Below are 15,792 nucleotides of genomic sequence, written 5' to 3' on the forward strand. Positions count from 1 at the left end.
ATAAGCTTCTCATATAATTTCAAAAATTATTCTCAAAAATAAGAAAACTAAAATTTTTCTCCTTAAAAATAATTTTGAAAGAAAGCCAAAGTAGATGAGATAGAAGATCTCATCTGGAATAAATTTAGATTCAGAAATTTAAAACATCAAACTCGAGGGAAAAGAGGTAAAAACTAAGAAACCAATCATTCTGATATTTTAATTAGATAATTACTAAATCTAGAAAAAGGATCTCATATCGCACCTCGGGAGTAATAAGGTGACATCTCAAAAAAGTGAAAGGGTACCCCCGGATAAGATAGGCAAAATGCCCTTAACCTCGGATTTCGATGAAACTCACAGGGTATGTTTAGTACCCCCAAAAAATAATTTTGGGCCCATAACCCGCTCCCCACCCCACCCCCCTCAGGCAGGGGGGCCAAAAAACGCGTTTTTCAGGGGGAAAATTCTGCATCAGCGAGTAATTGAGATAAATTTATTCTGTAAACGAATATAGTTAGAAGATACATGGGGGTACCTCGATGAATTTTTTCAGAATTTTTCATCGCATGGGGGGGGGAGAAGGAGGGACAAAAGAAAACTTTAAATCGACATTACTCCGGAACGAAAAAACATACCAAAACGATTTTTTCGTCAAATATGTATTTTTGGGTGTACTTTCTATAGAAATCATCACCCGGCCATTTGGAGTGGTGGGTCAAGCTCAAAAGCTCAAAAAACTCTCAAAAAACCACGTTTTTTACGTTTTTCTCCAAAAATATGGACAAATGGCCGAAATCGAAGAGAACCAAGTTGTTCAGCGTGAAATTTTACCTCAGAATGTGTAATTGAAAATTCATTTATACCGCGCGATCGTACGGTAAAACTACATGCGCAGAAGTATTTTTGCTTATAAATGTACTTATGTATCAAGATATAGCTGAAAGGGTATTCCTGAGTAAAATAGGTGAAATGCCCCTGTCCTCAGATTTCTGAAACTTTGATGAAACATCGTTGGGTACCTTTAAAAAAAATGTTGGAGCCAAAACAAATTCTCCCACCCCACCTCCCTTGCTCACAATAGCGAAAAAACGTTTTTTTTGAGGGAGGGATCATGCTTCAACGAGTTTTGAAAAAAAAATATACATTTTGAATTCACTCAAAATATATGGAAGAGTCAGTATAATGAAAGTACATACATATTTGAGATTCTGCGTCGATCTATGCTTTTGCGGATGCCGTCAAAATCCAAGTGCACTTTTAGAGTTATTCTACTGAGCGATTAAAAATTTGCAAATCGTTTTTTTTTTTGGGGGGGGGGGTATTAGTAGTTGGTGTTTTGAAAATATTTTCTTCGCTGAAGAAGAAACATTGAAAGATATATTTCTGAAACTGAGGAAATATTTTGGAACGCAGTGACTCCAATATTTTAAGTTTCAAAAAATTGAGAAAAATTGCAAAAAATTCCTAAATTTTGGGTAATTTTTCGAAATTGGCAATAACAATTAAATGTAATAGCATAGAATGGACGCAGGATCTCAAATAATTTTATTTGAGACTGGGTCGTCATTTTTCTCAAAACAAATTGGGCACAGGGGCTTCAATGAAAAAACACGGTTTTTTCGAAAATACCCCCAACTTTGAGGGCTCATGGTTTCCTTTTAGGGTCACTTCTAGAGCTAGAATTTTTCTGTACAACTTTCAACTCAAAATTACGGTTTTTGCTGTAATTGATAAAAATTCACAGTTTTTCCCCCATTATTTCGCGATCCACCTAATCTACTATGTATGGGTATACTTATTGTGTTTTCAATGTACTTGGTAGGTAACTCACATAAAAATTTAATGGTCGACACCAAAAAGAAACCTTTCTGATAGTTGAGAATGAATTTTGACCACTGTGCTGTGTTCTACTAGCCAAGGGTGTCCCACCATATTTTTTTCAAAAAATTTCCATGCATAGAATTTGATGAGTTAGATACTATGACTTGAAAAATACTTGTAATTCAAGAAAATCTTGATTAAGAAGTTGCATGGCGTTAATTGCGCTATAATGGAGCATTTTTCACAAAAAATCTAATTTTTGGACAACCCAACCCCTCTCCACAATGTGACCGTTAGGAGGATCCAACTTCAAATCAAACTTCATATTCGTGTTCAGCGAGTTCGATTCATATGATAACGATACCCATATTGTCAATCTATTTTCGCTCCAAAATTTGTGGGAGGGGGTGCCTATGACCCCAAAATTGGAGTTTCAAAAAGTTCGTTGGTTTTCTATTGTTTTTGGAGGCCAGAATGCAAAGTTACAGATCGCTTTTTAGTGGTGGTGCCGTGACCCAAAAAACACAATTTTGAGTGTTTTTTTGAGTTTTTGAAGATGGCCCACCTGGAGGGAAAAGTTGAAAAAAAATACCAATTATAGTACTCATGCTGATATATGTTTGAAAAAAAATGCATGTGCTTGAATTAGGTTTGAAGATACGGTAGTTTCAAATTTTCTTTTGTCAATATCTTTCCCCTGGGGAGCCAACAATTTTTGAAAAAATTTACGTTGCCAGAATCATATCTTCTTTAAGTAGGTACATATTTTGAGGTGAGCAAGGGAGGTGGGGTGGGGGAATTTGTTTTGGCTCCAACATTTTTTTTAAAGGTACCCAACGATGTTTCATCAAAGTTTCAGAAATCTGAGGACAGGGGCATTTCACCTATTTTACTCAGGAATACCCTTTCAGCTATACACTGAAAGAAATGATTTTCAAAACGCTGTATTCAGTCCCGAAATTGATGCAATGGTTACTGCACAGTACGATAATTTTCAAATTAACTCATTTTGATGTAATGGTTACATAGTTCAAATCAGAGAATGCATCAAATAATGGAATGAGTACATCGCCAGGATGGATTTATTGCATCACCTTCCAAAATTCATTTCTATTTTCTCATTACATTTCTTTGGGGACTCAGTCCTGCAGACATGGTATTCAGAGCATCATTTGGTGGGTAATAGTTACATCGTATAGTAAGCAATGATTACATTCCTTAAACATGGCTGAGAACCATGTAGTGATTTACTGAATACAGTAAACGATGTACTGAGTACATCGTCAGTGGTAAACATTCCCAAACAGTGAAAAACTTATAAATACTTCGAGGGCCTGAATTAAACATTCTACTCGCGGCCATGTCGTTAAGTGCAGGCAGTTAGAACGAGAGGTCGCAGGTTCGAATCCCGGTTAGGTAGGAAAATTTTCGTAGGGATATTAGGTCTTGAAAAATTCGGTGCAGTGAAAAACATTTAAATGTGCGGAGAAACTTAAAATTGATAAAAAAAAAAAAAAAAAAAAAAATACCTAACTCCACTTTTTAAAATTTAAATACTGTTGAATAAAAACGATGGAATGGTTACTGCACTTCTGTGCAATAGTTACTTCTCTAAATGTGTACTGATTAATGCGTTTCATTCCTATACCAAAATTACCGCGTTTTAATGCACTGAGTGCATCGTTTTAATGTAGCTATTACTGTTTATTTCTTTCAGTGTATCTTGATACATAAGTATACATTTATAAGCAAAAATACTTCTGCGCATGTAGTTTTACCGTACGATCGCGCGGTATAAATGAATTTTCAATTACACATTCTGAGGTAAAATTTCACGCTGAACAACTTGGTTCTCTTCGATTTCGGCCATTTGTCCATATTTTTGGAGAAAAACGTAAAAAACGTGGCACAGTGGTCCGAAATGAAGAAGTAGCGGCCAAAAATCAAATTTTAAAGCAAAATCCGTAAAATTTCGGATATGGGTTTTTTTTTGGTCGCTGAAGTCGATTTTGGCATTTATTTTACCCCTAATCTCAAAATGGGCCCTCAGAGGGGGACAGGGGTGGTGCAAAATCGATGCAAAATCGAATTTCAGAGCAAAATTCGTAAAATTTTGGATATGGGGGTTTTTTAGGTCGCTGAAGTCGATTTTGGCATTTATTTCACCCCTAACCTCAAAATGAACCCTCAAAGGAGGGAGGGAGCGGTGCAAAACATGAAATTTTGATTAATTCGAGGTGGGCATCGAAATAATGTATTTTTTTTAGATCGCTATAGGATATGGGGGTTTTTTAGGTCGCTGAAGTCGATTTTGGCATTTATTTTACCCCCAACCTCAAAACGAGCCCTCAAAGGGGGGAGGGGGTGGTCTAAAACATGAAATTTTGAAAAATTCGTGATGGTATCGAAATATGTTTTTTTTGGGTGACTAAAGTCAATTTTAGTATTCATATTCCCGTAGTAATTTTTTACTTGAAAATGTTTTTAAAAAAATAAGAAAAACAGCATTTATGCAACTTTACATAGCAATTTTTTCAAATGGGGCAGGTTGGGGCAGCCAATTTTTCAGGGATGTTTTTCTTTACATGCCATAGTACCCCAGGGATGTGATATTTCACCTTGAGCTAGCTTGGGTTTTTTTTAAAAAAAACTTTTACCTTAAAAATAGCAAAAAAAATGAGTTTTTTGTGACGAGCATGCTAGAAACCAAAATATTTTTGAAAAAATGGAATCAACGATTTTTATACTCAAAAATGTCCATATTTTGATATAAACCCATAAAGTTTTGAAAAAAATTAAAATTGACATGTTTTACAGCATTTTGAAGTTAGCAGTTTTTTTGACTATTTTGAGGTACCTCAATTCATTCATTTCTGTAGGCAAGCAAAATAATGGAAAAGTGTTTGAAATCACAGAAAGGGACGTGGAATATAATGTAGAAAACCACTACATATTCGTAATCAACTTTCGAGACTTGTTCAATCTGAGGATTTTTTGAATTTTGGCCGCTACTTCTTCATTTCGGACCACTGTGCGTGGTTTTTTGAGAGTTTTTTGAGCTTTTGAGCTTGACCCACCACTCCAAATGGCCGGGTGATGATTTCTATAGAAAGTACACCTAAAAATACATATTTGACGAAGAATGTCGATTTAAAGTTTTCTTTTGTCCCTCCTTCTCCCCCCATGCGATGAAAAATTCTGAAAAAATTCATCGAGGTACCCCCATGTATCTTCTAACTATATTCGTTTACAGAATAAATTTATCTCAATTACTCGCTGATGCAGAATTTTCCCCCTGAAAAACGCGTTTTTTGGCCCCCCTGCCTGAGGGGGGTGGGGTGGGGAGCAGGTTATGGGCCCAAAATTATTTTTTGGGGGTACTAAACATACCCTGTGAGTTTCATAGAAATCCGAGGTTAAGGGCATTTTACCTATCTTATCGGCCGGGGGTACCCTTTTACAGGAGAGTGATTTTCTTTTTTTTTAAAACTTGATTCATTATTTTTATCAACTTATAATTAATTGTGAGGAATGAATATCACCTCATTTTAAATATCTGGTATCCTACCTCCATTTAGCATAAGAACACTTTGAAAAATAAAATCTTAAAGAGGAAATATTTCAATGTTTGGAAAACATTTTGAGTTATAACCTTTCATTAAAGTTGATGTGGAGGCGAAAGGAAGCGTCCAAAAAAATTTCATGTGAACAAAGTTGTAGAGAATTAAATATCGACATAATGTCGTTAGTTTTTTTCTAGAGTGCGTAGTTTTTGAGTTTTTCTCAAAAAACTAAAATTTCATGTATGTGCAAATTCATTTTTCTGAAAAGTGATCAATTTTTAAAAAATTTTCCATTTGGTACAAACCAATAAGAAATGCACTCCTTGTGACTATTTCTAACTGACAAACATTCAAAACAATCAAAACTATTTGTTAACACTTTGTATGTAACAAAATTTGCTCAAAAAAGGTGGAGTTTTTTGAGATGTCACCTTATAACTCCAAACAACTTGCAATGTTGTTGAGATTTTGAGTTAGGCCATTTTCGTTTTTTACAAGATCTAGATAATGTACCCAATTCAAAGTGTAATTTTTGGTTGAGGGGGGTCATACAAACCCCAAAAATGCAAAAACATCAAAATCAATTTTTTTTGAGATGTGACCTTATTACTCCTGAGGTGCGATTTATAGTTACAATTAGAAATAAATTTTATACTGAAAACTATCTAATATTTTTAATTTATTATCAAAGAGGTTGATATACTAGGGTAAGGAAGGAATGCTGAAGGGGGAGAGTGACGAGAATGACTTCATAACCATTGAAGATAATAATTATTCCTTAGGCGGGGAATAATTATGTGATGATTAGCTAGCTCAGATGGGTTGTATATTTCCTAACTGCACTATACACATTTAATTAAGAGATACATAATAAGTAACACCGGGTTTACTTATTATGTATATTTACCCAATTTATAAGCATCATTAGCATACACAGTTTTACATATTTCTCAATATGGTATGAAAATGAATGAATTCAGACAAGTAAATGATCTATCTATTTGCAGATACCTAGGTAGATCAGCAAAATTAGGCACATGTAATGAGGATATCTTGAAGTAATGTATGTATTTAAAGCTAAACTAATAATCATACATTACGACACCTTGGTCAAATAATTATGATTCAACATTTAATTAATAAATGGTAAATGTATCTACTGGAACACTGTATGCTTTTTCCTGTCTCTTTCTGTGCCCCCCCCCCCAATACTGAGGGCGTGGACTGGACTTAACTAAACAAAACACAGAACACTTTACATAATTTGACAATGGCCGGATACATCTCAAATTACCAAAAAAGTCCTATTTATTGATTATCAAATCAATTAAATATTAAAATCAAAATACTTTAACCATGCACGAGATGGTGTTAGCTTAAAGACTAGACTAAGCATTGCCAAGGGGATTCTCTTAGCCTACAATTACATCAACTTGTGACAAGGAACCAGCTAAATAGTATTTACCGAAACCAAGTGAGGATTTAGCGCCAAAATAGATTGTTATACATATAGACTTAGATCTTCTGCTTCTATACCACGATCCTTGCAAGTGTGCCACTTAGTGGAAAAGGTCAATGAACTTGTATAACATCATTCTATTTATAGATTCACATGTTACCAAATATTTTCAATATGGGGGGGGGGGTTCGGATTGTATAAGTACCACCATAAGAGGTGGTGGCCATCTGCACTATGACTAGGTTTGAAGAGTAAGTGACATTGGAAAATGAAATTACACATCAGATACCTACACCTACGTATTACTGGTGGTAGGTATCCATGTAAAATGTGTGAAAATGTATTCTGGTTTTAAAAATTGATTACAATAGCTAAACGTTGATAACTAAAACAAAATGATCAAAAAAAAATGCAACGCTATAAGATGATATCACAATGTTATAAGAATACAAATAAATAGATCATGGTTGATATTAAAAACCAAAAACAAATAATAATAGGTAATAATAAAAAAATACTCGCGAGTTGAAAATTATAAAAATTGAGACAAGAATTTAAAAAAACCTCTACAGGTATTGAAAAATTACGATTGTTTACATCTTTCAGTGAAATTTTTAACACATTTTGATTTTTCTTTGAAATACTCTTTCCTGTAGAAATTTAAAAACATCAGTAAAAATATACTCGTGTTTCCGAACATATACATGGACATGGCTCGATGAACTTTGCAATCAATTACTAGTAACGTCATCAGGTAGGTTAATATAATTGCGAATTGAGTCTGAAACAAAGTAGCGCGTAAATTAAGTGAGGATTTTTTCAAAAATTGTAGCAAAAAACAGGATTTTGATATTTTTAGCAAAAATAAGAAGTTTGCAAGAATTATTGGTAAAAATACATAGATATATACTTTGGCAATTTCTGGCAACTACTTGGGCCACTTTACTAAGTTTTACAGTAATTTCTACGAAACAGTTCTCTCAGTGTGCGTATTTTTGCAAATGCATACATTTACGTCATATTTCAGCCACAATAAATGCATATTTTCAAGTTTTTCGTGCATATAAATCCGTGTTCTACATATTAGATATACCTAGGTGTGTAATTATACTTAAAAAGAAAAACCAAATCAAACTTACAAGTTGCATCACAGTAATGTATTTCTTCCACCAAAGATACTTTTGAATTGACGGACCCAAAGCCGCTAAGAAATAATACATGTACATGATAACGTGAACGAATGTGTTGAGGGCTCCTACAACGATACCTTGTTCAGCTGCGACAATAAGAAATGCATTTGTTTCAATTTATTATTTGGTTCGAATCCTTTCTTACGAATACAATTAAGTATTACATTCTGTAGCTTTTCTTGGAATTCGATGTGCTTACTTTTGAAATATTTCAAGTATAACCACGTGTATAGAACCATACTGGAATGATGATAAACGTGCAAAGCCGTCACTTGAGATTGTTTTTTTCTTAATACGAAAAATACCTGTAAAATGTGATTAACGACGGGTTGGTTTAATTTCTTCATAAAGCTGGGGTACTGAGGTACATAAAAAGGTTGCGAAAATCTGGCGAATAAAGTTGAGAAAATTTCCGCTGTCTCACCCCCCGCCCCTCCCCAATGACCTCTCCATCCCCCACCCTTCCCTCATAACACATCACTTCGTCGTGCCTTTCGCCTCTGCCTACCGTTTCAATAATGAGTACCTACCTAATAACAGCAGCGCTATCAAAAGGAGATTCTGAGACAACAAAAGCGTGTGGTTTATGGAAAAATAAAAAAATAATTTTTTCAACACTTTTTTTTCAACAATAATTATTGCCTCGGGCATTGGTCATAATTTTCCAAGTTTAACGGTGCGGTGCATGTTTTTCAGATTTGCGATAGGTAATTTTTTAATTTCAGTGTCCCAGATATTAGTTAGGCCTATAACTTAATTAAGTAGGTACCAAGTAGATATCTGGTGGGTTTTGCTAATATCTAATGATGAACAACGTACCGTATCCAAAAGTTCAATGATTTTCGAAATGAAATAATACCAGCAAGTCCTGTAAAGCTGTAAGAAGCACTATGTTACAATTCGAGTAAGTACCTACAGTTAGCTTATTTATATTAATTACACATACCTACAAGAAAATCAACACAAGAGCCCTGGATGACCCAACCAACCAATGGCTGTACCAAAGACGGATGAACATCATAAGTGAAGAGATCCCAAACAGCCAGTATATAGAAGAAGAATGGAAAAACATCAAATCCATTGTGACAAAAGCGGAAAAAGAAAGCTTAGGAATGGTTCCTTGTAGAATTGGGGCAAAGCAAATAAAGAATTGGGACAACAAAATCCAAGAACTCATACAAAAGAAAAGATAGGCATTTAGAAAATTCATGAGCACAAAAAGTGAGGTTAATGGTGCAGAATATCGAAAACAGTCGGCAAAAGTCAAGAGAAAGTCTAGGAAATTACAGAGAGAGAGCCGGGAAAATTTCATCACATTCCTGGAGCATGACACATACATACAAATTACATCCAAAGGTGTACATATCGCACCTGGGGAGTGATAAGGTCACATCTCAAAAAAAATTGATTTTGATGTTTTTGCATTTTTGGGGTTTGTATGACCCCCCTCGACCGAAAATTACACTTTGAGTTGGGTACATCATCTAGATCTTGTAAAAAACGCAAATGGCCTAACTCAAAATCTCAACAACATTGTAAGTTGTTTGGAGTTCTCAAAAAACTCCACCTTTTTTGAGCAAATTTTGTTCATACAAAGTGTTAACAAATAGTTTTGATTGTTTTGAATGTTTGTCAGTTAGAAATAGTCACAAGGAGTGCATTTTTTATTGGTTTGTACCAAATAGAAAATTTTTTTAAATTGATCACTTTTCAGAAAAATGAATTTGCACATATCATGAAATTTTAGTTTTTTGAGAAAAACTCAAAAACTAAGCACTTTAGAAAAAAACTAATGACATCAAGTCGATTGGAAATTTAATTCTCTACAACTTTGTTATCATGAAATTTTTTTTGGACACTTCCTTTCGCCTCCACATCAACTTTAATGAAAGGTTATAACTCAAAATGTTTTCCAAACATTGAAATATCTCCTCTTTAAGATTTTATTTTTCAAAGTGTTCTTAAGCTAAATGAAGGTAGGATACCAGATCTTTAAAATGAGGTGCTATTCATTCCTCACAATTAATTATAAGTTGATAAAAATAATTTGCTATCATGAAATTTTTTTGGACACTTCCTTTTGCCTCCACATCAACTTTAATGAAAGGTTATAACTCAAAATGTTTTCCAAACATTGAAATATCTCCTCTTTAAGATTTTATTTTTCAAAGTGTTCTTAAGCTAAATGAAGGTAGGATACCAGATCTTTAAAATGAGGTGCTATTCATTCCTCACAATTAATTATAAGTTGATAAAAATAATGAATCAAGTTTTCAAAAAAAGAAAATCACTCCACTGTAAAATTTCACTTTTTTGAGATGTGACCTTATAACTCCCGAGGTGCGATATAAGATCATACGGAGAATTGACACAAATTTTAATGAAAGAGTTGGTTTGCCAAAAATTAAAATCAATGATGCAAAGGAATATTTTGAAGAACTCTGGAGTGATGAAAATGCACAAGATACAACGATAGAAGAGGAAACCCTATTGACAAAAATTATGCTATAGCATGCTAAAATGCATGCTTTATGCATAGCACAAGCATGCGTGAATTTGGACTTTTTTCAAAAGAAGCATGCGATTCAGCCTGCGAATATCATGCGTAAAAGCAATGTTAAAGCATATAAAATGAAATAGAAATTAAAAAATTTTTTGCCCTGGGTGGGAATCGAACCTGGGACCCGCATATTCTGTTACTCCGTGTTACCTAACCAACTCGGACACTTCGCTGCTTGCAAAAAGTGGAGTTATTTCCCCATGAATGTTTGCACTTTTTGGACTTGGGAGAAAAATTTAAAAATTTGATAAGTTCACAACGCACAAACATTTATGCGGAAATAACTCCACTCTTCACAAGCGGCGAAGTGGCCGAGTGAGTTAGGTAACACGGAAAAAATAAATAGATACCGCAGGTCCCAGGTTCAAATCCCACCCAGGGCAAAAATTTTTAAATTTCTATTTAATTTTATATGCTTTACCATTGCTTTTACGCATGATATTCGCAGGCTGAATCGCATGCTTTTTTTGAGAAAAGTCCAAGTTCACGCATGCTTGTGCCAACACGCCTGTTTTTATGCATAATTTTGTCAATAGGGAATTGGAGAACCAGAAGACAGAATATCATTTAAAGAGCTACAAGAAGCTTTGAAAACAGCAAAAAATGCAAAAGTTCCAGAAGATGGCATACCAACAGAATTGTACAAATACGCAAGTGGTGAATTTAAAAGAAGTCTTCTGGAATTCCTAAATAGGATGTACCAAGAAGAAAAGGTACTTACCTGAAGAATTCAAAACAGCAATTGTAATACCACTGTTCAAGAAAGGCGATATTTCAAACCTGAAAAACTACCGAGGAATAAGTCTACTCAACATCTGCTACAAGATACAATGTGAAAATACTGGCAAAACGACTGACAGAACATGCAGAAGAAAAGTTGTCAGAAAGTCAAAACGGATTCAGAAAAGGAAGATCATGCACTGATGTAAGTTTTACAGTAAAACTACTGATGGAAAAAAGGATCGAATACATCCTAGAAACACACATGTGCTTTATAGACTTGGAAAAAGCATATGATAGGGTCAATAGAAAAAAACTGTTTGAAGTCCTAAAAGATGAAGAGATAACATATAAAATGTGAAAGGTAATAAACAGCATTTATAAGAACACTAGAATAAGAGTACAAATTGGAAATAAACTCTCAGAAAAAGCAGAAACAAACAGAGGAGTTCGCGAGGGATGTGCACTGTCTTGTGTTTTATTCAACATGTACATGGATCACATGCTGAAAGAATGGCAGAAAATGAAGCCAAAAGGAATCAAAACAGACAGAAGGCAGGAAATATCAACAGTACTTTTCGCAGATGATCAAGCAGTACTAGCCGAAACAGAAGATGGCCTACAAAGATCAATGTACAATCTAACAAAGACATCAGAAAAATATGATATGAGAATATCATCAGAGAAAACAAAAACAATGGTCTTCAAAGGAAAGGAACCAGTAAGAAGCAAGATTGTAATTAATGGAAAACTCATCGAACAGGTCAATAATTTCAAATACCTGGGAAACACGATATCATACCAAGGAGAAGTAGATGTTGGTGGAAAGATTGCAAAGCTCCTGAGAGTCACGGCACTGATAAATAGGACCCTGAGAAGCAGTAAGGTGCGAAAAGAAACAAGATTGAAGGTGTACAATACCCTAGCAATACCAATGATGGCTTATGGAAGCGAGGTATGTGCACTGAAAAAATCTGACAAAAGAAGAATATAACGGCAGCGGAGATGAAGCTCATGAGGAGAACGGCAGGGGTGACTCTCAGAGACAGAGTCCCATCTGAGAAAATAACAGCAGATCTTGGAGTGAAGCCAGTCATGAAGAAGATAAAACAGTATAGGAAAGATTGGAGAAATCATGTCAAAAGAATGGAGGAAATAAGGTCACCAAAACAGGTCCTCCAATATACACCAACGGTGAAGAGAAGCAGAGGGAGACCAAGGAGGAAACTCACTGATACATCAGGCTTATCCTCAAAAGGTTCCACACCATAGCAGACGGGCCAACAGGCCTACCACTTACAAGGAAACGACGACGACGATGACGTATACGTTGGTATTTATGTGTAGGTAGGTGGTTCCTACTCGTAATATGTAATTAGTAATTATTGTTGTAATAATTCTGAATTTCTGAACTTGACTTATAAACATAGGTAATTCGAATGAATTTCCATGGTTTCTTACATGTAGGTACTTTCTTAGTGGGTAATGGGTACCGGTACCGGTACCCATATGTCTTACCTGCCGGGTGAAGGGTAAAGTGTTCCTGTCTGGATGAGGTACACAAAGATATTTCCAAGGATATGTCATCGCCCTTAAATACTGTAAATACAAAATACATAGGTACACACAAACTATGATTCCATTCATTGAATGGGTTATGCAATACCTACCTAAGTAGCCTAGGTATTCTATTCTATTCTATTCTATTAGCGGATTTGTCAATATTATACCGCAGGTTTACCTGAGAATAATAGTACCTAGGTAATCGTACAGCTACGAGTAGGCACCTCATCTACATATGTATAATGTCGACAAATAAGTAAGTACGTCAGCTTATGGATAATAAATTACCGTAGGAAACATGTACGCGTTGAATAAGGCGATAGCTAAATTATAAAATAGAAGCGCAGCCTGTAATGGAACTTGTTTCCTATTCTGCATCCACTGAGGACCGAATTTCAGCACGAATAGTAAATACGCAGCCAGTATGCCGATTACAGGTAAGAGATTATCAATCAGAAACCACGAGTCTACTTCCTTATCTGAAATTTGGCAAACACGCAAAAATTATACCTAGCAGGTATTCTGCTCAGAAATGAAACATTTTCAAAAAGTACCTACCTACAGATAAGTATGAATTTCTCATTTTGTTGTTATTGTTTTTTTTTCGACTTGGAGGAGCTTTATAATAACCAACATGATTTGGGAGACTGGGGGAAGATATTTTTTCATTTTTCAGAAATTGGTGATGGGGGGGGGGGCTCCACACATAGAGAACCAACATCTTTGAGGAGACCGACAAAGATATTTTCTTGAAAACAGGGTTACGTAGCTGTAGATCGATAATAATTCACATACATATGGAACATGAGATATTTTCAAAAAATTTCCATCGATTTCGATTTACTCGTACTCTTATTTTTTGTGATTTTTTTTTAACTTCGAGGGGCTCCTTACCAAAGGTCGAATATGGTTTGAAGGGTTGTGGCCAGTTTTTTCTTGAAAATGGGGATCATTGAGAAAAATTTTGACAAAAAAACAAAGAATTTTCATAAATACCTACATGCAACATTTTTTCTTCTTTTTTCAACTCGAAGCCATGGGACTACTGGCGCTACTTTTTTTTACAGATGGGGAAATGAAAAATAGAGATATTATTTTCTCAGCCGAGTTAACAACTTGGGGGAGACGTTGGGAGGTGGAGTATTGCAACTTTGCAAAATAAGGTAGGTAGAGGTATACACGTCCTACTCACCATAAACATTATCCTCGATGGTTAAATCTAGTTGATATTTGAACCAGCCTGCGATCGCTGCCATTTTTTTGAAATATTTTCGAAACGTCACTAGGTATATAGGTACTCGTATGGTAATGGTACGCAGATTATCACTTGCCTGGCGAACAGTATCGTACGAATTTTGAAATTTTTAATAACTAGAATCAACGTTAATTTCACAGATAGCGTCGAAAATTTCACCGTAGGTAATTATCGTTCGTACGTGGTCATTACACAAATTAACCATTAAACTGCAACTAAAAAAGTATACGTATAAAAAGCCCATTAAATGTTTTCTAGCACGTAGAGAACACAACCACGCGCCGATTTGCAAACAACAATGTCATATGCAGTTTAGAAGAAAATCCAACCATTCGCCTATAACGAATAAAAGTTGAACTTGAAAAAAAAAATATCGCGCTTACGTTTCGTATAGTACCTCTACCTATAGTACCTAGACCTACTATGTATTTCCCCAGCCCCCACCACCGCCAATAAGGGTTCAAGTAAGGTCGTTCGTTTGTGCTTCGTTTGTGCTTCAAGTCCGATCGTTTGTGCTTTAACCCATTCGGAGGTATTGAGAAAAGTTTGTGGGGGACTGGGGAACCGTGAGCCCCCCCACCACCGCCAATCGGATTGAAAATGGTGGCAATTTGGCAAATTTCATGTTTTTGTGTTTTTGGTGGGTTAAAAATTATTCTCAGGCGGTTTAATGGAATGCTCTAGGGCTAAGATGATTTTCAGGCAAATTTGCCAAATTTACTCTACCTTTGAACCAATCTAGCGGGGTATTTGCAGCAATTTATGGTCGGCAGACCTACATATTCGGATTCAGCGCGAAAAATGCTATAATTGGTACCAATTTGAGTCATATGGGGTTTCTTGACTGAAAATTCGAAATAATTGTGAACTTTTGAGCATTCACCGAACATTAAAGCAGCAGCTGCGGGTCGGGAGACCGAGTGATGTGAAAAATATTTCCATAATCCAACTGTGCGACCCAAAAAACATACATTTTGATGTATCACAAGGCCATATTTGGTGAATTTCTCGGCACCCCCCTATGCCTCACCCCCTCCCCCAAAAAATGAAAATTTTGAAAAATGTTGGCGCCTAAAAATCATCTTACCCATACAGCATTTTCGTTTAACTGCTTGAAAATCATTTTAAAACCAATTTTATAGCTTTTTATGCAAATTCAGCCCAAAATGAAGAAATTTCAGAAATTTGACCCCCCCCCCTCCTTTCAACCAGTCTGGTGAGGCTTTGGCAGCACTATCGGGTCGGCAGACCTATATATTCGGAATCAGCGCGAAAAATTCCATAATTTGGCACCAATTTGAGCCATCAGTTTTCTCGGCCAAAAGATCAGAAAAATTGTGAACTTTTGAGCTTTCGCTGAGCTACATTGTTTAGAATCAAGTCGAAGTATTGCCTTTTTTTTTTTTTTTTTTTTTTGACAGAGCTAGTTTGGTTTTCGAAATGTAGGTAATGAAATTGTGATAAAATCCAGCAAATTATTTAGGAAAACTTTAAAATTACGTAGCATAAAAATTACTTGAAAGTTACTAAAAATTTACCAAATATGATCTATTAAAATTAGGTAACCGAAAAAATGGTGAAGGAGTAATTGCACCCCTCCCCCCGGATCCTCCGGGACAACTTTTTTCTTAAAGGGAACATCCTAAGGAACATTTTAAAGCAAACTTGCCCAAAAAAAA

At 35.3% G+C, this 15,792-nt stretch overlaps 2 protein-coding genes across 3 annotated transcripts in view; one reads left to right on the forward strand and one right to left on the reverse strand.

The window, feature by feature from the left end:
- LOC135834491 (tropomyosin alpha-1 chain-like) overlaps window positions 1-15,792 on the forward strand; it is a 31,961-nt gene that overhangs the window by 10,116 nt on the left and 6,053 nt on the right. The gene's annotated exons all lie outside the window — the stretch shown is intronic.
- On the reverse strand, window positions 7,095-14,495 carry LOC135834488 (very long chain fatty acid elongase 7-like). The gene is made up of 7 exons (XM_065348372.1): window positions 14,051-14,495; window positions 13,147-13,337; window positions 12,814-12,894; window positions 8,835-8,891; window positions 8,215-8,320; window positions 7,965-8,101; window positions 7,095-7,606 (listed from the first exon to the last, which is right to left on the reverse strand). The coding sequence occupies exons 1-7, from the start codon at window positions 14,112-14,114 to the stop codon at window positions 7,409-7,411; spliced, it is 834 nt and encodes a 277-aa protein (XP_065204444.1). The 5' UTR covers window positions 14,115-14,495; the 3' UTR covers window positions 7,095-7,408.

The sequence above is a fragment of the Planococcus citri genome, chromosome 2, assembly GCF_950023065.1.
Source record: "Planococcus citri chromosome 2, ihPlaCitr1.1, whole genome shotgun sequence".
NCBI classification, from domain to species: Eukaryota; Metazoa; Arthropoda; class Insecta; order Hemiptera; family Pseudococcidae; genus Planococcus; species Planococcus citri.

What these genes read in the sequence shown, in the direction of transcription:
- LOC135834488 (XM_065348372.1), bottom strand. Translation starts at nt 14,114, where the DNA reads ATGGCAGCGATCGCAGGCTGGTTCAAATATCAACTAGATTTAACCATC. An exon ending in ATACTTGAAATATTTCAAAA is followed by an intron (nt 8,102 to 8,214) that starts GTAAGCACATCG and finishes TTATTGTCGCAG; the next exon opens with CTGAACAAGGTATCGTTGTA. An exon ending in ACATTACTGTGATGCAACTT is followed by an intron (nt 7,607 to 7,964) that starts GTAAGTTTGATT and finishes ACTTTGTTTCAG; the next exon opens with ACTCAATTCGCAATTATATT.